We start from the raw sequence: 27019 nt of genomic DNA, 5'->3' as shown, positions 1-27019 counted from the left end.
AATATTGACTCTGGGAGGTGTGGCACATCCAAGTGGCGAGGTATATGAATCAGTTAGCTAGCTAGCTAGCTAGCTGTTGCGCTTTTTTGGCTCAAAAATTCATAAGACTACTCCAGATGCATGTGTTCTTGGCAATCTCATTTAGAAAGAAAGAACAAGGCCTACTGATTGAAGGAAATTTTTTTTTCATGTTTAAAAAAAAGCACAGAAAATACAGAGATCTAGAGTTAATAACAAAATAGCATACTACCACCTGCCAAACTGAGAGGGCAGAATAATGTTTTTCCTCTAGTTAAACGCAGGGTTGGATTTGTATCCTCAAGCCGCTTGAAAACAGTGGCGTATCTGGTGTTTAGATCTAGGAATTCCTTAAAGCAGGTTTGAAGAGCAAGAAACGAGATATGCGCCCTCCAGTGGCAGCAGAATGAGGGGGCGCTAGCACCCTTTTTACCACCAAACAAAGACCTGTAAAGAAATGCACTGTATGGGGGTTCGGGCCACGACGTACAGCTAAACCACAAAATCAAGCCAACCCTCCCAGGATACCGGCCCCTTACCTGTCAAGTAGGCCGAAGGAAAATTTCACTTTCTACTCAACAAAATACGACCCCAGATTGGACAGTTTGCAGTTAAGTCCCGCACGGCGACAATCAAACACCCTGCAAACCAAAACACGTACACCGTGCTGCACTCTTCAGCTGGCAAGGCCGGGCGTCGACCACGTGGGTGTCTGGGGCCAGCAAAGCAACCCGCGAGGGGCGGGAGTAGGAGGCGTGTCTCGTTGTGGGGGCGGGGCTAGAACAATGGGCGGGACTTAGCTAGGCACGGGTTAAGAGCCTCCTCTCGCCAACCTTCCCCCCTTTGCCTTCGCCCTCCGAGCCGCCACGTAATGCCACGTCCCCGCGCATGCGCACCTCCACTGTTGGTAGCTGCTGTTTCCGGGCTTTGGGGGCTGGAGCGGCCGCCGAGTAGGAGGCGGTGGTGGCCGCTGCTGGGGGGTTGTATAGTGCGGGTTTAGGGGCCAGGCCCTGCAGAGGGCAGGAGAAATAGTCTTTTTTCCCAGAGTGTGCTGGTAGAGCCTGTGGCAGAGCGACAAGATGAATTTTCTCCGCGGGGTAATGGGGGGTCAGAGTGCCGGACCCCAACACACGGAAGCCGAGACGGTGAGAGGAGCGGCGGGTCCGCGACTTGGGAAGGGTCCGGGCAGAAACGGGGACGGAGGACTCGGGGGCCCGCAGGTCACCTCCCGCGCCCCACCGTGGGCTGGGGATCCACTTGACGCCTCCCCCTTTCCACTCCTGAAACCTCTGAGTTATCCTTTCACGCCCACGGCGCAACCCCCACCGCGGTGGTGAGGTCCACTGACAGCTACCGCGCCCCGAGTCTCCGCAGGCTGGACAAGGAGGGTGGTCCGCGGGTGGTGTCGCACGGGAAGGGATCAGTCACTGGGTGGAGGTTGTGACCTGTCTCTCACGCCCCTTGGGGCCACAGAGCCCTCCCTCTTTCCCTTTCGCCCTGTTTCCACTGGCCGAGAGGAACCTGAAGTCCTGCTCCCTCCCTTGCAGTGTGGAGTGCGGCACTGGAGAAGAGACTGCGAGGTTTACAACCCAGCTGTTGACCAGAGCTTGTAGCTAAGAATAAAACGATAATTTGGGGGCACAAAGCCACCTGCACCTGTCTCTTCAACTAGAGAGAAGGTCATGTTGCCAAGTGTTATTAATTCACACCCGATTTTTCGGGCTCACCCAAATAAGTGCCATTCGTAAAATACTCCCTTGGACATTGTAAGAATCTTTCGCGCTCAAATCGTTTTGGGAACCCAGCCCTGATTTTCCCTTCTCTTCCTCTCATTCAGAGAAGTCAGTCATTCTGAACTTGTGGTAATATGATTTGTATCGTCATTTTAAAAAATAGTCACTGGAAACGGTATTTGATCATTGCTTCAGGTCTAGGTTTAGGATAAACTTAATTTGAAGCTTGGTTTGCCTCTGTTGGAAATGAGTGTATGGCTTTTTTAAAAATAAAAGTATATGTGAGAAGAAATTTAGACGAGCAGAAAGTTGACAAAGTATGATATTTTAAATGTAAACTTTGGACAGTATTCTGGACATAATTGGGATGTTTTAGATCCTATCTTCTGTTACTGGTATCCCGGAGGGTAAAAATTTCAGTTGTCAAGCCCTTGCGCTAATACTTTGTGAGGCTCTTTGTCCACATTCCCTTTTAATCCCTAATGTTCCTGAAAGACTGAAGATATCCTTATTTTACTCATGAAGAAATGAGACTTAGGTGAGTAATTTGACAAGGTCACACTAGTAGTAAAACCAGGTTTCAACTAAGGTTGGCCTGACTGAGAGCCAGAGTCCTGGCTTTATTACTCACACCCAAACTTTAATAGTTATCAGGGGATTTTGGAAATTTCTGTAACATTATTAAAAAAATACTACAGATTTGGATTAGAACTCATTAAAGCAGAAGTTGAAAGATGGTGAATCTATACTTTCATTTGAATAGAAAATTTCACATACATGCAACTGATACTTGACTTTTCTTGACCACTCCTAGGATGGCTATAAGACCATGCTCCTGATCACTACACTAAAAGCGTACATCTTCTGATTTTGTTTATTTCTCTAATATTTTTGTTTAACATATCATGTTTTAAAGTGTGTTAGTAGAGCTTTAGGCCTTGTCCCCTTACCTTCCTTAGTTAATTGGATTGGGCAGATTTATAATACCCAATGAGTAAAGGAAAGAAAATGCCAGCTTTAAAATGTTTAGTGAACACTTACTATGAAATTACAGAAAGAGCCTGGTATTTAACTTAGTGTCAAAAAAGGATCACTTTTGTTAGAGTTTTAGGATTGAATACTTTTGTTTTCCCAACAAATTACCACAACAAATTCTATAGAAAAGATGGTTTAAAATTTGAGTCTAGAATTTTAAAACCAGAATATCAATTTCAGACCACTCTAGCAAACCCCCTCTTCTTACAAAGTAGGCCACACACTCAGAGCACGAAAGCATCTTGTACAGTATTACAGAGCTTAGACTTGAACACTTTGATCTTGGCATAGTGAATAGAACTTTATTTCATGATATGAAGATGAAGTTTAGGTATCACGTGTGTATTTGTATACCTGAATTGCAAGGAAAGTAAGGATCCTATTCTCGCCTAACTTTGAGCATGTACACCCAAAATTAGAGAAATGATTTGTTTCTGAAGACAGTTAATAGTTTACTCTTGAGTTACAGAGAAGACTGTTTCTTTAACCATTTTATTCCTCCAGGAAGTACAGCAGGTATACGGGTCATGGCTCACTAATTTAAAAGTATTTATAGAGCATTAGTAGAGTGTGTACTACAATATTAGATATTTTAATTAGTAATTTGATCTGGCCTGGATATTCCAGTTGACATTGGAGTCTCTTCACTGCCACATTATCATTTTTTGTACTTTTTTCCCATTCTGCAGTTAAATTTCATTGTAATTTTCTACCATTCATGTTTTTTCTTTATCCAGTGGGAAGTGTGTTTCATCTAGAATCTAGCACCTTTTAAATCCATTATTAATTACAGATAACCTTCTCTGAACAGTCTTCACATTTTAAGTAGGCTATGTTTCTTATTTTTACCATTTTTTAAAAAGATTTGTATATTTATGCATACAGAATTGGGATTTAGGTGCAGGGGTGGTGAGAGGATTCACCAGAGACAGAGTGGGAAGCAGAACAGGCAGATCAATGAAGTACACTGCTGAGAGAAGCAGCTGGCAAGACACGAGAGGTCTGCTGTGCCATTTGGGTCTCCTTCCTGGCTGGGGATCAAACTCGTACTAAAGCAACTGTGGATAGTTTCATAGTACTGCGCTTTTACCAGTTGCACCACCAGGAAGGGCCTATTTTTACCATTTTCTACTATTTGAATATGTTTCATCTCTACTAGACTTTTTTGCTTTGCTTATTCTTCTAGACTCTTTAGGGCAGGTTTCATATGTATTTTGATCTTTGCTTTTCCTTAATAATTTCCAATAAATACTTGTTAAATGAACTATAGTGTTATGTGAAAGAAATCATAGATCTGAAATCATAGTAGCTTACAAATTAACTAGGTGTTAGACATACTTTTTTTTAAGATTATTGAAGTTAAAGTTTTGGAATGATTGAAGTCCATTATGCCAAACATTTAACTTAAGTGACTTTTTAGATTTACAAACTGCTTTGACTGCTTTCTGACTTTTTCTTACTGAATTTAAATATCTTCTGTGTGGTGTGTGAGTTATATTATTGATTGTATATTATCTAGCTTTCCATATGCAGTTAATAATTTTGGACTGGTATTAAAATATTAAATATTAAAATATTCTTCAAAGACAAGGCAGTGATATGTATTTATTTCATGTGATAACAATTCTGTAAAGTTATGGATATATTAACCCTAGAATTTTATCCACATTAAATTTTTTATAGTTTAGTTAAAGGCTTTTTAATTTGATTTTCTGTTTTACTTTTATAGTGAAAGGTCCACTAATTTCTGTTGATTGAAGCCTGTTTAGCCTTGACGTACTTTGCTGGCACAAGTAATCACTAGTTACAGTAAATATCCTACTCATTATTTTGAATGCTCACACATACTTAAATTCCCATCTACCTTCCCACAAAGCCTTATTTTATTTATTTTTTTTAAAGATTGATTTATTTATGCATACAGAACTGGGGTGCAGGCCAGAGGCTCAGGGGCGGCGAGATGCCTCACCAGAGACAGAGTGGGGAGCAGAACAGGCAGATCGATGAAGTACACTGCTGAGGGGAGCAACGGGCGGGCCAGGAGAGGTCTGCCTCGCCATGCGGGCCACCCCCAGGGCAGGAGGGGATCGAACTCACTCACTCACGAGGAAGTGGCTCGAGCCCCCCAGTGCTGTGCCTCAACCCGCTGCGCCACCAGGGAGGGCCAAAGCCTTATTTTAAATCTATTATCTTTGAAAATCCCAGGAGACATATGACTACTTCTGATGATAAATCACAGAGCAGGCAAAGGAAATAGGAGGGGTGTTTCTTCTCAAGTTGTATCCTAATGCATGAGAGTTGCTGAAGTCCAGTAAAAGTGGGAAGAATTGCAGTGTTGTTCAAGCTCTTCTTTTTAGATAGAGCTGGTCAGTTGCTCAAGCAAAAGTGAATAAGATAGACACAGATGTACTTTGTTTTTAATAAAAAAAATTTACTATGGGATATGGATTTAAATTAGACACTTGATTTAGTCAAGCACATTTTATACCTTGTTATTATAAATGCATAGTCTGAAACTCTTGTTTGGGTTTGTGCGTCATACTTTATAACAACCACCTCATCAGTGTCATTAACTGTACACTGTACAGTTTTTCTCAATTCTTGGTTCTCTCACACTGTCAGAGAAATCCATGTTTTGATCACCTTATTTATTTGGTCAAAGATGTCTCATTCTTTTCATTTTAAAGATTTGTTTTTATTTATGCATTAAAGAACTGGGATATAGACCAGAGGCACAGAGTAGAGGGGGTGAGAAGATTCACCAGAGACAGAATGGGGAGCAGAACAGGCAGATCTACTGACATACACTGCTGAGGGGAGTAGCAGGTGAGGCAGGAGAGGTCTGCTGCATGGTGTGGGTTAGCTCCCTGGCATGGGGTTGGACTCATGTGATAGCTTGATAGAACTGAGACTTTAAACCCTGGACTGCCAGGGAGGCCCCAATGTCTATTCTTTTTAAGTGTGTCTACTGAAAACCACATAGCTTTCTTATAATCTAAAAGAGTGTTTATATTTTATTCACTGAAACAATATAAATGAATTAGCTATTATAGCTGTTAGTTAACATGAATTATTTTAGTCTTACAGTAAACAATAATGATTAGAGAAGTTCTCTCTAGGGGAGGTCAGAACTAAGTTTCAAACTTCAGGAAGGCAAAGTTGTATCATGAAATAACTTGTATTAGGTGCTTGATAAATATTTGTTGAGTAAATGATTAGGACTCAGTTTTTTTTTTTTTTAATTGTTACCTTTGTCCTAAACATCTCAGTTGGTTACTAAATACTAAAAAATTGTGGGTTAAGAAGGGCTTCTGTTGTGAGTGGCAGCTTGATTGTGTGCAGAATCAACATCAAAAAATGTGGGTTAGTATTAGGAATTATGAGAAAATCCTGCAAACTACATTCTGATATGTTCTTTAAATTTTCAAATGTCTTCAGCAGCCTAGTTTTATGTCACTTTATGTTCCTTCTTATTTTTCATTTTCATATTCTTCATCTCATTTTTTTTCTTTCCTGCTCACTCCTGTTCCCACTGCTTTCTTTTTGGTATCCTTTGTGTGAGTGGGTGGATGGATGGGTGGATGGTTGGATGGATGGATGGATGGATGGATGGATGGATGGATGGATGGATGGATGGATGGATGGATGGATGGATAGATTTTTATACTATCTGAGAAATCTATTTTGCCTATGCAGATAAATAGATTGATTTTTATACTAACTAAAAAATCTATTTTGGCTATGGAGTGCTTAACACAATTATTAAGCCAACATTTCAAAATAAGAAAAGATTTTATATAAAAGTACAGATTTCAGGCCCTCGCTGGTGGCGCAGTGGGTTAAAGCACAGCACTAAGAAACCAAAGCCACTTCAGCATGAGTTCGATCCCCAGCCCTGGAGGTGATCGGAGGTCATCCACAAGGTGCAGCCGACCTCTCCTGACCCGCCCACTGCTTCCCTCAGTAGTGTACTTGTCAATCGGCCTGTTCTGCTCCCCACTCTGTCTCTGGTGAATTCTCTCACCAGCCCTGCACCTCTGGCCTGTACCCCCGTTCTGTATGAATAAATAAATAAGTCTTTTAAAAAAAATCCAAATTTCCCTCTTTTCTTAAAAATAAAATCTGCTGATAGTTGCGTTTTGATATTACAATGATCCTAGCTCATATATATACATACATATATATACATTTATATGTATAGCTATATAAACACACACACATATAAAGTGTATATTATAAACTTTGGTATCACTGAATAAAAATAAATGGCACTACTGGTTAGCAAAACAAAAACATTACATGTAGGTTATTAAGTTGTAATACTGATTATGCCCAGTCTACCAACTGTTATTAGTAGTATTTGTCTTTTTCATATTTTTATTGGGAAGTAGGATTTGTGAATTTCACAGGCAGTTACTAAAAAGGAAAAAGAGTTCTGATACATAATCACCTCCATAATGGTATAAGCATTTTATAATTAGGATTTTCATTTTGTAATGTGCAAAATGCAGGCAATATTAAAGTTGAAGTTCTCTTTGAATACCATCTCCAATTTTATATTTCAGTTTGCTTTCCAGAAGTAACCAGTATTCTTAGTATATAATTCTATATTTTATAACATGCATCCATACAACATAGAATTATATACGAACATGGGCATATTACCCTTTTTTCATAAATGGTACACTTTAGTGTTCTACAGCTTACTTTTTTGCTAATTAATGTCCTTGCATATTAAAACAGCTTTTTCTCTTTAGCTTGTTAGTTGTTAATAATAGACAGCATTCTGTTGGTTAGTGCAAGAACCACAAACTCAGATCCCAGCCAGTAGTCCAGTAATATCACTGTTCAAGAGGCGAGGTCAGGTAAGAGAAGAACAAGAGATCTAATATGAAGTTGGAGCTTATATATCCTGACTGAGGAGTAATGCTCAACTCCAGCTGTAATTGCCTTTTAAATGGTGTCCAGGGAGTCAGTTTTTACCATAATGGTTAAGCATTCAAACTGGTTGGCTTTGACTCCCATCTCACCACTTACTAGTTTTGTGAATTTGTACAAATCACTTAACCCTTTGTGCCTGTATGTACAGACCCCTAAAATGTGGATAATAATAGTACTACCTATCTTACAAGGTCTCTGTGATGATTAAATGAATTTATAAAGAACTTTAGAACAAAGCTGGCATTTAGTAAAATGCTGCGTATGTCATATTTTAACAGTTATGAAATGCACATTAGTATTTAAACATCTTTGAGGTCAGGTTGCATCTTGTAATTATGTTTTTTTTCCCCCCTTAGTGATAACATTAAAAAAAGCCAGCTGTTATCATTGATGGCCTCTCAGTGTTAGCTATCATTATGGTTATAATAATATAATATACTACTATATATAAGGTCTTAAAAGTGCTAATGTCCTGGCCCTCCCTGGTGGCGCAGCGGGTTAAAGCACTGCACTGAGAGGCTGAAGCCACTTCCGCATGAGTTCGATCCCCGCCTGCCCCGGAGGCGACCACAGACCTCTCATGGCGAGGCAGACCTCTCCTGGCCCGCCCGCTGCTCCCCTCAGCAGTGTATTTCGTCGATCTGCCTGTTCTGCTCCCGGCTTTGTCTCTGGTGAATCCTCTCACCCTCCGCATCTCTGGCCTGTACCCCAGTTCTGTACGAATAAATAAATCTTTAAAAAAAAAAAAAGTGCTAATGTCCACTAGGATGGAAAGATTTCACTTACAACTCTAGTCAGTTGCATATAGTCACAACATGATTCTATTATGGGAAATCCACATTACAGTTCAGTTGTCAGTTAAGAGTGGAAGAGAACCAAACCACTAAGACTTAGTTTGGGGGCCCTCCCTCCCCAATGGTACAGCAGGTTAAAGCACAGCACTAAATCTAAAGTCACTTCAACATGAGTTCGATCCCTGCCCCAGAGGTGACCCACATGGCGCGGCAGACCTCTCCTGACCCGCCTGCTGCATACTTGTCAGTCAGCCTGTTCTGCTCCCCACTCTCTGGTGAATCCTCTCAGTCTCTGGTGAATCCTTGCACCACTTCTGCACTTCTGGCCTGTACCCCAGTTCTATATGCATAAATAAATATCTAAAAAAAGAAAAAGTCTGGGTGATCAGTGCAAGAGTAACTGGTTTAGGGTTCAGAACTCCCCTTGCAGCTTCAGTTCCTCAGGGAGGGGAGAACTGCTTTTCTGGGCAGAACTTCCAACTGCAGTTAGCAAGTCTGGAGAAGGCTTTGGAGAGTGCATAGACATACAATCCAGAGTGTCTCACACTAGCTTAGTTTGGCATCTATATATTGTTTTCAGATATCACTTGTTTAATTTAGGCACAGCTAGGTATTTGTCCCTTTTGCTCTTGTCTTTTTAATTGATAATAGTTTATTTTTACATCATTTTGTGCACTTTTCCATCTCAGAAGCCCCTTGGGCTTCCCATCACCATATCACCCGTGTGCCATCACCATAGTCCAGTGCACTTCCCCCCATTTTTAATCCCATTCCCCACTGCACCCCCGTAAAATGTCTCTGGTATATAGTTGTTCATTATTATTATTTTCTCACCTAGTCCTTTATACTCCTGCTATGAGTGAAACCATCCGGTATTTTTCCTTTTCTTTCTGGCTTAAATCACTAAGCATGATCTTTCCCAGCTCCATCCATGTTGCTGCAAAAGGCATGTGTTTATCTTTTATGATCGCTGAGTAATATTCCATTGTATATATGTACTACATCATTTTAATCCAGTCATCTACTTTTCAGCATTTGGGTTGATTCTATGTCTTTCCTATTGTAAACAAAGCAGCAATAAACATGGGGTGCAGGTGTCTTTTGAATCAGTGTTTTTGTGTCTTTTGGGCAGACTCTACCTAGGAGTGGGATTGCTGGGTCATATGGAAGCTCCATGTTTATCTCCATGTTTGAGAAACCTCCAGTTTTCCATAGTGGTTGTACTAATTTTCATTCCCACCAGCAGTGCAGGAGAGTTCCTTTTTCTCCACATCCTTGCCAACATTTGTTGTTGCTAAGTTGTTTTAAGATGTGCCATTTTCACTGGGGTGAGGTGGTATCTCGTGGTTTTAATTTGCATCTCCCTTATTACAAGTGATGTTGAACATTTTTTCATATGCTTGTTGGCCATCTGCATTTCCTCTTTGGAGAAGTGTCTTTTTAGCTTTTCTGCCCATTTTTTCTTTTTTCTTTTTTTTGCTGGTAGCTTCCCAGTTTTCCCAGCACCACTTGCTGAACAAACTTTCTTTGTTCAATTGTATCTTCTTTGATCCTTTGTCAAAGATTAGCAGGCAGATTTTATTTTTAAGAAAAGATGAAAATCTGGCTTTTTATGTAAAATCTTTTTATTTTGAAATGTTTTCTTAAAAATTGTGTTATGGGCCCTCCCCAGTGGCAAAACGGATTAAGACATAGCATTCCAAGCTGGCCATAGTCACTTCAGTGTGAGTTCAAACCCTGCCCTAGAGGTGATCCATATGGTGTGGCAGACCTCTCCTGACCTGCCTGCTGCTCCCCTCAGCAGTATACTTAGTCAGTCTGCCTGTTCTGCTCCCCACTCTGTTTCTTGTGAAGCCTCTCACCGTCCCTGTACCTCTGGCTTGTACCCCAGCTCTGTATGAATAAATAAGTCTTTTAAAAAAATTGTGTTAAGCACTGCATAGGCAGAATAGATTTCTCAGATAGTATAAAAAAATCTATCCAGTAATACGGTTGCTACTACAATTAAATATTTTAATAGTTTTGAACATTAGAGTTTATCCAATTTAAGTTTTCATTTTGTAGATGAAGAAACTGACTTAGAAAGATTATATTTAAGGTATTTTTGATTCTCATTAATCAGTTCTATACTTGCAAATTCACATACATGCTAAAGTACCGCCAAAATCATTACCTGCAGCACTTGTTATTTGTGGACATTCTTGAAACAAAGTAAAGTTTGTTTCCCGACTGAGTTCTTTTACTTTCACTTGTTAAAATTGTCCTTTTCATGGTCCATATAGTATCATGTGTTTTGCATCTCTTGTGCTACTTGTTGATGATTTTGCTATTAAAAAATGGTTCCAAAATTTAGTGCTAAAGTACTGTCTAGTGTCCCTAATCACAAGACTGGTGCATTTTAAGGAGAAAATATGTATTGATAAGCTTCCTTCAGGTGTGAGTCAGCCATTGCTCTGGAGGTTATGAATCTTATGTTAATGAATCAAGGGTATCTATTAAATAAGATAATTTTCAATAGGAAAACACGTAAAGTAAGATTATGTACTAGATCACTCATGAAAATGTGACCAGTCTCACAGGGCTATTGAGCCGTGATTTAGAATCTGCTAATTCATTGTTCACAGTGACTTTATGAAACTTAATTATCAGGAATAACAGAAATTAACTATTTATTAGCAAACAGATGAACTGTGACTCAATCAGAAGTATGTTAGAGCAGGTAATAGAATAAAGTTTATCTAAAGTTCTTAAGTTTAGTTATTGAAGTAGTAGAGAAAATATGCTTAATATGAATAATTCAAAACAGTATGTAGTCGAAATTTCTTTGTCCCTTCACAATCTCATTTCCCATTACCAAGGGTGATCTCTATTAAAGTTAGAGTATATCTTTCCCAGATATTTTTCTTTTTTTTTCTGATACACCAATGTTTATTATATAAATAGGTTTGTGTTTTTTTGTTTTGTTTTGTTTTGTTTTACAATATCTGGATTATTTTCACATCGTTGTTCTTTTTTTAAATTCAACTGGAAACATTGAAGGTATTTCTGTTCACTAGTCAGTATACATTACTTGTCCAGATAGTTTCAAATAAATTTTTATAAATTTGCCAGAAGACTGAAGTACATTTTTTGACATCATCAAGTAACATAACAGAACAGAGAGTTTATATTTCTTACATATCTTGGATGAATTTACAGTTTTGTTTACTCAAACAGTGAAATTCTGGGAAGGCTCATGTTATAAGCATGGTCGTCTAAAATGTTCTGCCTCTTGGTAGTCTTCTAAGGTAGTGAATACTTTGACAAAGAAGCCTAGAGACAAACTTTTCTAACTTTAATAAATGGATTTCATTTCTTAAATAGTCTTTTTTCCTTCTGATACTAGCTTACTTATTCACTCTGCTTCCTTACTTTTATACTTGCTACAGTCTTGTGACCCGTGACCCACACTTCCATCTCTACCCAAATCAATGCTTAATTTGAAGCCCTTTGACCAGCAATGTTACATCCACACTAGTCCCCTCACCCATCACTGGCACAGTTCCCTATTTCCCTCATCACACTTAACACTTTCTGTTTTTACCGTATCCTATTGTTTCGTTAGAGTAGATACCTATTAAAGTGGCATATATTTCCCCAGAACAGAATTTTGTAGTACCCTTCAAAACGTTAATAGTGTTTCTTAAACTGTGGTAAAGGACAAGATTTTTTTTTTAAGATTATTTATGCATACAGAACTGGGGTACAGGCCAGAAGTGCAGGGGTGGTGAGAGGATTCACCAGAGACAGAGTGGGTAGGAGAACAGCCCGACTGACGAAGTACACTGCTGAGGGGAGCAGCTGGCTGGTCAGGAGAGGTCTGCTACACCATGTGGTCACCTCCAGGGTGGGAATTGAACTCATGCTGAAGTGGCATTAACTTCTTCGTGCTGTGCTTTAACCAGCTGTACCACCAGGGAGGGCCTGGTTTTGTTTTTTTAATTTACTGTTTCTCAAAGATTAGTACTTTTATAACATACGATAAAAATAAATTACTAGGAAAATGAAATGACACTATACCGGTACTCAGGTGCATACAAGGTACAACCCCTTTTTTGTTTCTTTTTAATGAAACAACCATGGAATTACTGTGTTACTATAAAGAATTTTCTAATGCTTAGTCTCAACATATGAACTTAACCTTGTCACAGACTATTGCTTACTGTTTTACTGACCATCACTCCATGAGAGTGGCAGCTCTCTAAAACATGTTGAACAAAGTACAGATCTCCAACCTCAGGGTTTCGGCATTCAATTCTTAATATTAAAAGCCTCTTTTGATCTTTGACCTTGTCAAAACCCAGAGTATTTGCTTAGTTATGGAAGAGTGTTGAATCATAGCATCAGATTTCAGCTGGCTTTTTCACTGCTGGTTTTTTATTTCCTTTTTATAAAATAAGAAAAGTAATATTTGAATATCTGCTTTTTTTTTTAAGATTTATTTATGCGTACAAGAAGGTATAGGGGTTGAGAAGATTCACCAGAGACAGTGTGGGGAGCAGAACAGGCAGATCTACTGAAATACACTGCTGAGGGGAGCAGTGGGCAAGACAGGAGAGGTCTGTTGCGCCATCCTTGACTGAGGATCAAACTCATGTTGCAGTGGCTGTGAATAGCTTCATAGTGCTTGCTGAGACTTAAACCCTTGTGTCATCAAGAAGGGTCCCCATTTGTTGATATTTTCCCAAATTAGATGATACAATTTTGGGAGAAAAATTCATGTTTCTTTTTATTCTGTTAAGGCTATTTCATTTTTCCATGACAGATTCAAAAGCTTTGTGACAGAGTAGCTTCATCTACTTTATTGGATGATCGAAGAAATGCTGTCCGTGCTCTCAAATCATTATCTAAGGTCTGTAACACTTTTATCAGTTATTAAGTATATTAAGTTGGATGTTAGTTATTTTAATAAACATTTTCCTCTGTGTGTGTGTATACAGAAATACCGCTTGGAAGTGGGTATTCAAGCTATGGAACATCTTATTCATGTTTTACAAACAGATCGGTAAGTTTCTGTTTAGTGATTTTTCTCCCTAATTTTCCTTGATTTTTAATTAATATTTGTCAGTCACTGTTTCAAAAAATGATGGCTATTAAAGTTACTAAGTGTTTACTTTCAATTATCACTTCAAGAAATATTTGATGGACAGTAGGACCAAACCATGTGATAAGCAGTAGGACAGGTATCTCAAACTTTTGGGGTTTAGAGCTTCCCATTATATAAAAATGGAATGAAGTAGCACCTCATTAAAGGAACTAGAAACTATACTAGTTTATCTGAAAATCAAAATCTCTACTTGTCTAGTTCAAACCCAAAATCTTATGATATACTAGTTTCAAGACCCTTTTATTTGTAAAAATAAACTATACTAATAAAGTGTTACATTTGATCATGTCTTGAAAGAATCTTTCTGAATAACTCTGCTTATTTTTCACTTCTTCAATTTCTCTTTAAGAGATATATCTCTGTAGTTTTGCTTTTAACTAACAACTGTATATCACTAGCACTTAAATCCTGCCTTGAGTTCTTTTTATCTTACAAACTTTAGCTCTGTAATGAACACTTCTGCCATATCAAGATCTCTCACAGGTATCTCTAATATACAGATTGTTCACATTAACTTATCTGTTTTTCCTGCTTCTGCTTGCTCCCCTTCAACTGTCTTTTCACCCAAGTTCATCCCAGTCCCTATCCATTCAAATAAGGCTCTGGAAAATTCATGCTGAGCTTATCCCTCTCCTTAAGCTTTATGCTCATCCAAACCAAAAACAATTGGAATCCAAGAGTTTCATTTATTTTCTTTTTCTCTTAGTTTTGCCACTCAGTATCACTTAAACCATTTTCGTATAACTTCCGAATTAGTTATCTTTTGCCACATAACAGATTATCTCAAAACTTAGCATTTCAGAATAATACAAGGTTATTATCTCCCAGTTTCTGTGCATCAGGAATCAGAAGTAGGTTAGCTAGGTGTTCCTGATTCAAGGACCTTAATGAAGTTGGAGTCACATCAGCCAGCAATACAGTTATCTGAAGGCTTGACTGGGCCTGGGGGATGTGATTTCAAGATAGTTATATCCTTTGCTGTTGACAGAAGATCTCAGTACCTCACCAGATTGCTCTCTATATTATGTATTTGAGCATTCTTGTGATGTGGCAATTGACTTCTCCCAGGACAGGCAATCCTAGGGAGAGAACAAAGAGAAAACCACAGTGCCTTTAGGACATAGTCTCTGAAGCCACACACAGTCGGTCCCACTATGTTTTGTTTGTGAGAAGCAAGTTAGTAAGTACAGTTTATACTTAAGAAGAGAAGGATTAGGTTTTCCCTGTGGGGAGATACAAAAATACAAAAATTAAAATGGGTCTATAAAAACATTTACTACATCTTTACTATGTGCTAGGCACTGAACTTAACAGTAAAGTATATCATATTACTTTGTGAATATATGGACTAATAATAAATGTATACTGTTAAGGATTTGTGGGTGTTTTATTATTCCTTTTAGATGACAAACAGACCTACATTTCTATGAGTTTTTTGTTTCCCTCCCTTTCTTGTGCTAACATTCCACCATTTATCTTTTTTTTTTTTAATTTTCAAAGTTGTGTTTTTGTAACTTCATTAAATGCAGGTATTCTTGTCTTCTGTGCCGTCTTTTCTCCATTCATCTTCATTACTGTTCTTTTCCTGGCTTTTCCAACCTCAGAATCCTTCCCATGGCTGTATCAAGAAAACTGTATTTCCTTTCTTGGCATGACACAAGATTCCATTTGTCCATGGGTCTGTTCCTTTAGACCAGTATTAAGGGGCAACTGCTCATTCTCCAAAGTCCCATGCTCAGGGCCCCCAAATTGTCTTATTTATTACTGATATTTCTAAACTACAATACCTCAATAGTCTTTTTTCTTTTTAAGATTTGATTTATTTTTGTATACAAGAACTGGGGTACAGGCCACAGGTGTAGGAGGTGAGAGGATTCATCAGAGACAGGGTGGGGAGCAGAACAAGCAGACTGACTGAAATACACTGCTGAGGGAAGCAGTGGGCAAGACAGGAGAGGTCTACCACACAATGTGGTCAGCTCCATGGCCTGGGATCAAACTCTTGCTGCAGTGGCTGCAATAGCATCATAGTGCCCTTCTTTAATCTGTTGTGCCACTAGGGAGGGCCATTTAATAGATGAATAATGTTCTGTTTTAAGAATTTTTTGCATTTTGTTTATCCGTTGTCAGTTAACGTACATTTGTTGGCTACTAAGAATGATGCTGCCATGAACGGTCATGTGCTAGTTTTTGTATGATCATAAGCACAGAAAGCAATTGTTGGATCATATAGTAACTTTGTTTTAACTTTTTAAAGAATTATCAACTCTTTCCCACAGAGGTTGCACAGTTTTACATTCCTACCAGCTGTGTATGATGGTCTAGTTTCTTCTGCCCAACACTTATTACCATTTCTATTTTTTTGGAATGGCCATACTCTTGGTTGTAACTTGGTATTTTGTGGTTTTGATTTGCATAGCCCTAGTATGTAATGCTGCTGAGTCTCTTTTCATGTCTTCTTGGTCATTTGAATATCTTGTTGGGAAGTCCATTTTAAATTGGGTTGCTTGCCTTTTTATTACTGACTTTTATATATTTTCTGGATAAAATGCTAGATAAATAATTTGCAGGTATTATCTCCCATTCTTTGTCTTTTCATTTTCTTGATGGTGTCCTTTGAAGCAAAGTTTTTTTTTTTTTTTTTTTAAGATTTATTTATTCATGCATACAGAACTGGGGTACATGCCAAAGCTGCAGGGGGTGAGATGGTTCACTAGAGACAGAGTGGGAAGCAGAACAGGTAGATGTACTGAAATACACTGCTTAGGGGAGCAGCAGGTGGGTGAGGAGAGGTATGCCACACCATGTGGCCCTGGCTGGGGATCAAACTTGTGTTGCAATGACTGCAGTAGCTTCATAGTGCTGTGCTTTAACCTATTGTCCAGCAATGATTCTAATAAGAATTATGTGACTGTAAATCAAGTGAAGACATCACATCCTCCCATTCACAGACATGGAATATCTTCACTTATTAAGGTCTTGGATAATTCCCTTTAATAATATTTTATAGTTTTTACTGTACAAGTTTTATACTTTTTTAAAAAAAGATTTATTTATTTATGCATACAGAAACTGAGGTACAGGTCAGAAGTTTAGGGGGTGAGAGGATTCACCAGAGACAGAGAGGGGACAGAATAGGCAGATCTACTGAAATACACTGCTGAGGGGAGCACCAGGTAAGACAGGAGAGGTCTGCCACACCATGTGGGTCCACTCCCTGGCTGGATGGAACTCAGGCCACAATGGCTGGTGATAGCTTGATAGCACTGAGACTTAACCCCTTATGCCACCGGGGAGGCCCAAATTTGTGCTTTTTTAGTAAAATTTTCTCCAGAGATTTTACTCTTATGTTATTTAAATAGGATTATTATTTTTAATTTTGTTTTTTCATTACTTGCATATAAAAATAGTCATTTTTTATATAATGATCTGTTTCCTTTAATTTTGCTGCATTTGTTTATGATTCTAATGTTTTTTTTTGGTGGATCCCTTAGAATTTTTTGTATAAAAGCTCTTGCCATGTGTGAATTGGTGTCATTTACTTCTTTCCCAATCTGTATGCTTTTTATTTCCTTTTTGCCTAATTGCTTTAGTTAGAACCTCTGGTTAATGTGGGGTAGAGATGGCTAGATTGCATGTTTGTTGTGGGATTTTCATAGATTACCATTGTCATTGGGATTTTCATAGATTACCATTGTCATTTTGAGGACATTCCCTTCTTTTCTTAGTTTCTCAATAGTCTCTAAATGATGTTCTTCAAAATTTCTCAAAGCAGAACAATAATAGTTTAAAACACCTCATTTGAGATTTATATCTTCTGTGTGTGACTTCTTAGTGTCTCATTTTTGCTTTCATCTTTCAGTCTAATGGACATGTAAATGTTAGCATAACACCATCAAATCTCTTTCACTTGACAGATACATAAATATGTTATTTTAGTACTAGTGAATTAAATCACATTTAAGAAAAGCTTAAAATCTAGAGAGCCTTAGATAAAACAAAGCTTAATACTTTCAGCTGTTATGATACAAATCATTAATTGAAATTTTAGATTTACTTTAAATGCACATGTGCATACAGGCAGGTGTGTATGTGTTTGTGTGTCCACAAGCACCATTTAAAGCATTGATTTCTAAAACTGTTACTTCTTCTGTCGGTCTTCTTCAGATTCACTGAACCTTTATAACTGTTTTCACTCTTGATTTTTGCTCTAAATCCCATTGTCATCTATCATGCTTTCCAAATCTGTAATTGCACAATCTTATAATTACTCATTTTTTATGTATTACATGTTTACCATAAGAATTTTTTAGGCTAATTAAAGTATAGAGCATGGAAATAAACTAATTTTTTGACTAGAAATAGCATTGTTATCTTTATGTAAATACATGTGATATAAATATGCATTTAATACATGTATATACATAAACACAGTAAAATTATGTTGAACTAATGTGCTGATTTTAAAGTTAGGTTCATTTATCAAATTTATAATTAAAAAATATATAGATACAAAGAATATATATGTATTTTTGCCAGACAGGATCATTCTGTATATTAATTTTTATATTCATTTTTTTTCTATTGCAGTACACAAGTTTAATCACCATATCACTAAATAGTCTTTGAACATACACTTTACGCTATATATGTGAACATATTACGCTATATATGTGAACATTTGCATACTACTTTTTTATCATTGAACATTAGGTCACTTTAAACTTTTCAGTATTATGAATAAGTCTGTACACATTTTTTGCAGTTTGTACTTTGCTATTTTCTGAGAGGAGGTTTTAAGAAATAGAATTCATATTTTATACAGTTTTGTTAAGTAATCATCTAAAAATGGTTATAGTAGTTTACATTCTAATTAGCAATGTGTAAGCATAATAATTTCTTTTTTCCAGTTCGGATTCTGAAATTATAGGTTATGCTTTGGACACACTATATAATATAATATCTAATGAGGAAGAAGAAGAAGTAGGTAAGTTTATTTTCCTGTGCTTTCTGTACATTAAATTAACTAGTTTGTGCCAGTTTTCCTGGTTTAAAGTTAAGTTTATATTACAAGTTTAAATGGAAGGGTGTTTTTCTTTTTCAAGCAAAAATAGAAACAATTTCAGAAAAGTATCTTTAAGATGATTGCTTTGTATGTAATTTGAAGGTGGAATTAAATTCTTCCTTTTAAATATTTTTCCTTCTGTATTTGGTTTTAATAAAGCAGTATGAATATTAGTAATTTCTGGATTAAATAATTAGGTTATGAAATTAACTAAATCTCAAACTTTTATTTATGTGTGAATAATTGCTTATCTAGTAAGGAGTATGAAGTTAGGATTTTTTTCTTATACTTAAATCTCTTAACATGGGATTATATTAACTTATAAAATGCAACAATTTATTAAGTTAGGAAGTTCTTCAAGTCTGTTTGATGTGATAATATAAATTTGTTCAAAATCTACACATTTCTTTGGTATATCTTTTGTAATTTCAAATTAACTTGTATACATGAAATAAGATAGTATCATTTACTTGAATTCATTTATAGTCAGTATATTTCTTAACTAAATACCTACTTATGTTTGATTCTATATGTTGTAAAAATCTGTGCATTCTGCACATCAGATTGGCTGTTGTAGTAGTTTTTGTTTTGTATTAATCTCTCAGGGGTAAAAAATCTTTAGTAAACATAATGCTGGTACCCATGAATACTCACTCACATGACAACATTAAATAAAGGACACACAATAATATACTTTGAAACGAAATCTCATTTTTTCTGATTATTCCTCAGGTGAAGAAATTAGGTACAACATACTTGTTAGAATACATTAAAGACTTTTTTCTTAAATGTTGCAGATGAGAAATTTAAATTTAGCTCTTTTTTTAGGTAGTTTGCTACAAATAATTTTTTTTGTTTAAAAACTTGTATAAAGGCAATTATGTTTTAGGCTGGTGGCTTTATATTATAATACTTTACATTATAAGTTTATAATATAATCACACATAGTATCTAATTTTCTGTTTCTCTACATGTGTTTGGGCTACTTATTTTTTTATATCTTTTTATTTATTTATTTTTAGTAATATAATAGTTTATTTTTACATCTTTTTTGCCTTTTTCCATCTCAGTTGTAAAGGACTCCTTATTTTAAATTAATATTAAGAAATGGTCCGTTGGATAAAACAGGTTAAATGAAATTGAAGAAAAATATTCTTTTGGGCAATAACCTTTTCTAGGGAAGATTAAAGTAAGACTTAAACTTTCTTTTGAAAATTTACTTATCCTGAGTCGGTTTTTAAAAATCTATATATTGAGAAATATGTCCTCTGTCCTATTACATATTGATATTTTCCCTCTACTGTTTCATCAAAAGATAGTTTTTAACTGGCACAGTGAACTCCATTTTAGAGTTCTTTACCTTGGAGATATTTCATAACCCAGTGTATACAAAATCTATATATACAGACTATAGTAGCCTATTAAGTATGCAGTAGCATTGTCTTAAAAATTAAATTAAAAATGCTAATCATCATCTGAGCTTTCAAGTCATAATCTTTTTTGCCACAGTCTCCATTTTTTTTAACCTAGCGACCTCTACAATACACTGGAGCACATTAAAAATAAGCCTATGATTTAAATAAACTGTCGGTATGACATCAGGAGCTTTCCCATCCTTTTAGAGATTTTAGACCTCTTTTTAAAAATATCTGAAAACTGACAACACATAGGCTTGCATTTCCCAGTGGTGACAGCTAGTGGAATGTATCTGCTGCTTCCCCTTCCTACCCTCCCCACTGTCTTGCAGCAGCTTGCTTCACTATCTTGTCTCTAGAGTTGAGATTATGTGTTCCAGTATATTCATACCGGTCAAGTAAAAGCCATTAGAATAATCTTTTCAGAAACATTTTATTAAGTATATATGCAAGTGTTGTCATGCAACAAATACAAATATATACAAATGGAAAATAACCCTAAATAGCATTCACAATTAGGTCATTAGTCACTGTTACCTAGAGACAGTTCTAAGGTGGAGACAGGTAAGTTATTTGACTTTTGTAAAATATTTATTTATTTATGGGATGAGAGGATGAACACAGAACAAACAGGTCTATTGAAATACACTGCTAAGGGGAGCAGTGGGCGAGACAGGAGAGGTCTGCTGTGCCATGTGGGTCAGCTCCCTGGCTGGGGATGGAATTCAGGCTACAGTGGCCAGCAATAGCTTGAATGTGCTGAAACTAACTCCTGCACCACAAGGGAGGCCCTTATGTCTTTTCAACACATATTTCTAATGTATTTTGAGAGCGATTTGCTTACACTTGTTCCTTATAAGTCACTTTTGTACAGTTTTCTTTATATGCTTTTTTGTTTATAGAATTTCTTTAGAATTTGGCTAGATATTTGTTGCTGGTACAATACCTCCCCCCACCCCAGTGGGTGGTTTATTCATGTAAATTAAAGCAAGATAAGCTCATTTACCTGCTTCACCATGTGGCATTTACTATATATTGGTAGCCAGGGCTCCTAGTTATAGCTTATTCCAAAGAGGGAAATTTTTTATTTTATCAGCTTCCAAATTCCTATTTTTTCCCCTAGTTTTCTTTATAATCACCCTTTTTAATCATATAAACTTGCAAAAAAAAATGGGAAGGGTATGCACTTCTTGCTGCTGAGCTGGTATGAAGTAAATTTATTTTTGAGCTTCGAAAATCAAAATTTACTCTGTAAAATTAATGCTTTAGAGGTGTGAAAAATTAGAGGACAGAATTTGATCAGCTCCCAAATTAAAACTGGAAATCCTTTAAGCAAATACATGATAGAGAATGCCCCAAGTTCACTTTATTTCTGTTTGATCATTAGGCTTCCTTATGACTGATATTATACCTTTGTTGCATTAGACTTCTACTACCTAACTTAATTTATCAGCCTACTATGTCAGTGATTGTGCAGTACTATAATGGTGCTTTCCAAATGTGGGTATCTTCATTCCCTCATTTACCCTTTTTTTCCTGAAGGTGAAATACTGAACTACCTCCTAAACAATTCTTCTGATGCCATCATTAATATAAACAACCATACTTAAAGGGCAAAAAAGTAATAGTTTATTAATATTTAAGAAATATGCAGCAGGTTTTTTTAATTTACATTCCATACAAACTCAACTACATTTTTTTAAAGACTAAGTATTGAGGGAGAACTATTTATTTGCAATTGTCTAATGTTATAAACATTTAATCTATGTACTGTTAATAATTTATGAGAGAACTTTACATAGGCAGAGAAATGAGGACTTGCATTTCTCAAATAATTATATTTTTTTAGTAGGTTGCTGGCAACTTTTTTGAGAAAGAGATAAATATAATATAAAATATCAATATTAGGACTTGTATAATTTTAATATGTGATAATACATATATAGCTTATGTCAAATCTTAGGATTGTGTTTCTCATTTTTGGTCCCTTCTACCTCCTGGAAGACTTGACAACATCTGGAGACATTTTTGGCTGTCAAAACTGGGGTGGGGGGGATTTCCCTGGTGGCTCAGTAGGTTAAAGTACCACATTATGAAGCTTTCCAAAGCCACTGCAGCACGAGTTCAATCCCCACCAGGGAGCTGACCCACATGGTTTGACAGACTTCTCCTGACCTGCCTACTGCTACCCTCAGTAGTGTATTTCAGTACATCTGTCTGTTCTGCTCCCCACTCTCTCTGGTGAATCCTCTCAACCACCACACCTCTGGCCTGTGCCCCAGTTCTATAAGCATAAATAAATAAATCTTTCAAAAAAAACCCAAAAAACAAAAAGCTGAGGGGAGAAGTAGGGGTTGCAACTGGCACCTTATGTGGTAAAGGCCAGAGATGCTGTAAGCATCCTTTGGTCCATAGGGAGCCTGACACAGCAATACCACTGTCTGTAATGCCAAGGTTAAATAGTCTTAAGGAGGATGATGATACTACTATTTATAGAGCACTTGTTATTTACTAAGCCCTGTGCTAGATGTACTAATTTTGAATCCTCAAAGAAAACCCTAAGTGAAAAAAATTGTTCTTGTTTTACAAATAAAGAGACCAAGACTTGATAAAGTTAAGCTAACTGATCAAAGTAATGTGGCGACTAAGTGGTTGAATATGGGTTTACTTGGTCTGACTCAAAAACCTTTGTGAAATTCTCCCATTAGCTTGTATTACTTTTTAGGAAAGTATTTGACTTCTCTACATCCCAGTTGTTGTGTACATAAACAGAAATTGTCTCTGCTTGTGTTAACAATGCCCCTTCGTTTCTTGATTGTGGTAGATTTGGAAATAACGCTTAATGTGCCAGTATAACTTGACAGTTACCCACTTCTTTCTCTTGGAAACACTTTGTTCACTGTTTCCCAGCCTACATAGTACCCTAATTTTCTTCCTATGTCAATTACTTTGCAGTTTTCTTTTTGTTCTCCCCTACTTCTTAACACTGGAATGTTCTAGGTCGAGAATTCTTTTCTTCTCTATTTCCCTTGGTGACATTGTAGTTTATATTCTTACTATTCTCAAGAGTATACATCCAAACCAGACCTCTCCACAGAAGTCTATAATTGTATATTCAAATACTTAATATCTCCATTTGAATTTCTTCCAAATATACACCTTCTAATCAGGAATAAATGAAATGAAAGTTAGGAAAACAATACAAATACACACCTTTATTGAAAACGGTAACTGCATGTGTGTAAGTGTACAATTTGATGAGTGTATAAACCCGCCAACAACAAATTCGTGGTCATATTCAAATGTTTCCTTGTGCTTATATGTCTCTACTTTTATATCTCTACTTTTCCTAGCCTGTATTCAGTCAAAGATCTATTCTTATTACTATAGATTACTTTGCACTTTTCTAGAATTTTATATAAATTACATTATATGGTATATACTCATGGGGGGATGTCTGGCCTTTTTTACTTAGCATAATTCTTTTGAGCTTGCATCCATGTTGTATATTTGTAGTTCATTCATTTTTATTGCAGAGTAGTAATCTGTAGTTTGAATATACAATTTGTTAATCCATAACCCTGTTGGTGGGCATTTGAGTTGTTTTCTATTTCTATTTTTAAAGATTAATTTATTCATTCAAACAAGAATTGGAATATAGGCCAGAGGTGTGGGGGTGTGAGAGGATTCACCAAAGACAAGAGTGGGAGACAGAACAGATGGATTGACTGAAATACACTGCTGGTGGGTCAGGAGTGGGTGGGTCAGGAGAGGTCTGACAAGCCATATGGGTCACCTCCCTGACTAGGGATCAAACTCATGCTGCAGTGGCTGCGACAGTTTCATAGTGCAGCACGTTAAGCTGTTGCACCACCAGGGAGGCCCCACATGAATTTTTTATGTGACTGTTTCCTTTCTTTATATCTTTTTCTTCAGTGAAGTGTTTATTCAAATCTTTGGTCATTTTTTGCTTGCTTTTGTTTGTTTTTATCTACTTGAATTCTAAGAGTTCTTTTTGTATTCTAGCTACAAGTTCTTTGTGATGTATATTTCATCAAATATTTTCTCCCAATCTGTGACTTGCCTTTTCATTTTCCTAACATTGTCTTTTAAAAAGAAAACTTAAATTTTTATTAAATCAATGTAATTTTTTTTTTATAATTTAAGCTTTCTGCTTATTTGCGAAATCTTTGCCAAACCTATAACCACTAAAATAATTCTTCATTATCTTCCTTTTATAGTTTTAACTTATAGGTTAGGTGTATTTTCTAGTTTTCACATTTAGGTCTGTCATCCATCTTGAGCAAATGGACTTTCTGTTCTTTGTATGTCTGTCCTTTTGTTTATATGACACACTGTCTTAATCACTGTAGCTTTATAAGAAATCTCAAAATTTTGTAGTGTAAGCACAGTTGGCTTTTTTCCTCCCTAAATTGGATTCTTTAGCTTCTTTGAATGCCCATACCAATTGTAGTATTGTTTTGTCAGTTTCGCTCCAAAAAACTGATTGAGTTTTTGATAGGGATTTTGTTGAGTCTGTAGTATGATTTGGGGACAGCTGTCATCTAGCTATATTGCACCTTCTTTACTGTATATTTTATTTAGGTCTTTAATTTCTCTGAGCAGCATTTTATAGTTTTTAGAGTATAGGTCTTACATGTCTTTTCTCAGGTTTATTCCTAAGACTTTATTACTTTTGATGCTGTTTAGAGTAGTAGTATTGTTTTTCAAATTTTAATAAATGTTCATTGCCATATATAGGAATACAGTTAATTTTGTATATCAACTTTTATCCCATGACTTTGCTAGGCTCACTTATTCTAATCATTTTTTTTCATAGATTCCATGGAATTTCCTAGGTAGACAAATACATGATATATAAATAAAGACAGTTTTACTTCCATCTTTAAATCGTGTATTCTTTTTTTTTCCCCTCACAAACCATGTCTTACGGCACTAAGATCTCTAACATAATGTTAACTAGAAGTGGTAAAAGTGGACATTTCTCTTTCCTGATGTCAATTGGAAAGCTTTCAGCCTTAAACTGTTAGGTTCAATGTTAGCTATCAGTCTTATATAGATGTCCTTTATTATGCAATCTTATAACATTAAATAAAAATTATTTTATTATGCAACCTTGTAACATTAAATAAACATTATTTCATCACTCTAATGTATATGTCCAAACAGAATTTCTGATTCTAAATGCTCAGCTTGCTTCTCCACAGTGTTTCCCATCTTGGTAAATACCAACTCCATCCTTCTAGTTCTTCATGCCAAAACCTTGATAACTTTGCTGCCTCCTCCTCTTCCTCTTCTCTTACCCTCTCTATTGAGCATGTTAATAAATCCTGTGTACTCCTTTTCATAAAAATAATAATCACTAAAGTCTAAGCCACCTTCACCAGTTACCTTATTGCCTCCCTGTTTTCCCTGTTCTCTTGTCAGCTAGAGAAACTAAAATATATATTTTTTAAAGATTTATTTCATTTATGCAGACAGAACTGGGGTACAGAAGTGTGGGTATGAGTGCATTCATCAGAGACTGAGTGGAGAACAGAACAGACAGATTGACTGAAATACACTGCTGAGGGGAGCTGCAGATGGGCCAGAAGAGGTCTGCTGTGGTTTAACATTCAGAAACAGTAAATTCTTTTACTGATACAAGAGCTGATAAGAGAAATGTTTCTTAAAGTATCTGAAAGATAAACCCAGCATAATTGAGTGCTTACCTAATATTGGAAAACATTTATTTTCTAATTTTTTTCTTTCTTTCCTTTACAAATAGATGAGATTTCTGTTGTCATTGTTGAATTGTTTTTATCTTTCCTGTCGCCTGCTGGGTTCTTCCATTTCTTAAATATATGAATATTAAAATGTCACATTTAATAAAGAGCTAGGTTTGATCTTGGCTGCCAGGTTCATTAATTTATAGTCACTGTCTGGAGCAATATGTGGGAAAGGATTCTCATGCTTCAGCAGATGTACGACCAATTAGCTATATTTGGTATGGGTGTTGGAATAGTGTTTTTGCCGTCTTTAAGTGGTGTTTAATATAGGCAGACTTTAAATAATTGCTTTGATAGTTGTTTAGTAATCCTTCAGATATTTAGTAATCCTTCACATATTTTGGATAAGGTACATTGATACAACGAATAATGACTTTTAGAAACTTTCAAAGGATAAATGAGAAATTAAATATCAAATTCTGATTTTTATTAGCAAATAACTTTAGGATATGTATGTTAATATTTTTGAGAATATACTGAATAATCTGCAGATGATTAGTTTAATTTTTTAATGTTACTTAATAATAACATTAACAGCCAACAGAGGACTATATATTTAATAATATTTTGGGGAAGGTGTTTTGATGTATAGTTTTCATAAAGTAGCATTTATCCTTTGGTGTTGTCCTGTGCATTTGGGTAAATGTATACCTTCGTGTAATCATTGTCCATTTAAGATATTTCAGTAAATTGCCTTATACTCTAGTAAGAAACTTAACTTGAAAATATGAAAACTTAAATATCTTCTTTGTTATTTTTTAACATTTAAAGAATAAAAATTTATTTAAACAACATTGAAAGTTATTTTAAGGATGTCTTTCCAGCACAATTGTGATATCACTACCAGCCACACTGTTCCAAGAATTATCATTTTTACTTAGCTCCTGCAACAAAAAAAAGATACTTTAAGGTAACATAGCATCATATTAAAGTACTTCATCTTTGAATGTTACAGAAGAAAATTCCACAAGGCAGAGTGAGGATCTGGGAAGCCAGTTCACAGAAATTTTCATTAAGCAACAAGAAAATGTCACTCTCCTGTTATCTTTATTGGAGGTAAAGAAAGAACTGTGCGATTTTTTT

General features: G+C 36.2%; 2 protein-coding genes across 2 annotated transcripts in view; one reads left to right on the top strand and one right to left on the bottom strand.

Moving 5' to 3' along the window:
• G3BP2 (GTPase activating protein (SH3 domain) binding protein 2) overlaps positions 1 to 720 on the bottom strand; it is a 72962-nt gene extending 72242 nt beyond the window's left edge. The window contains exon 1 of the mRNA XM_012724238.1: positions 558 to 720. The gene's annotated coding sequence lies outside the window, so the exon portion shown is untranslated. The remainder of the gene's footprint in view (positions 1 to 557) is intronic.
• A 152-nt stretch (positions 721 to 872) lies between these two features.
• USO1 (USO1 vesicle transport factor) overlaps positions 873 to 27019 on the top strand; it is a 60066-nt gene continuing 33919 nt past the window's right edge. Inside the window, exons 1-5 of the mRNA XM_004681441.2 lie at positions 873 to 1163; positions 13326 to 13412; positions 13501 to 13565; positions 18578 to 18654; positions 26892 to 26992. Of these exons, the coding sequence (XP_004681498.1) occupies positions 1098 to 1163; positions 13326 to 13412; positions 13501 to 13565; positions 18578 to 18654; positions 26892 to 26992 (396 nt within the window). The 5' untranslated portion in view covers positions 873 to 1097. The remainder of the gene's footprint in view (positions 1164 to 13325; positions 13413 to 13500; positions 13566 to 18577; positions 18655 to 26891; positions 26993 to 27019) is intronic.

The sequence above is a fragment of the Condylura cristata genome, unplaced genomic scaffold (assembly GCF_000260355.1).
Source record: "Condylura cristata isolate star-nosed mole 26May11 unplaced genomic scaffold, ConCri1.0 scaffold00012, whole genome shotgun sequence".
Lineage (NCBI taxonomy): Eukaryota > Metazoa > Chordata > Mammalia > Eulipotyphla > Talpidae > Condylura > Condylura cristata.
The sequence above is the reverse complement of the archived record's forward strand: the minus strand, read 5'-3'. Positions and strand labels throughout refer to the sequence as shown.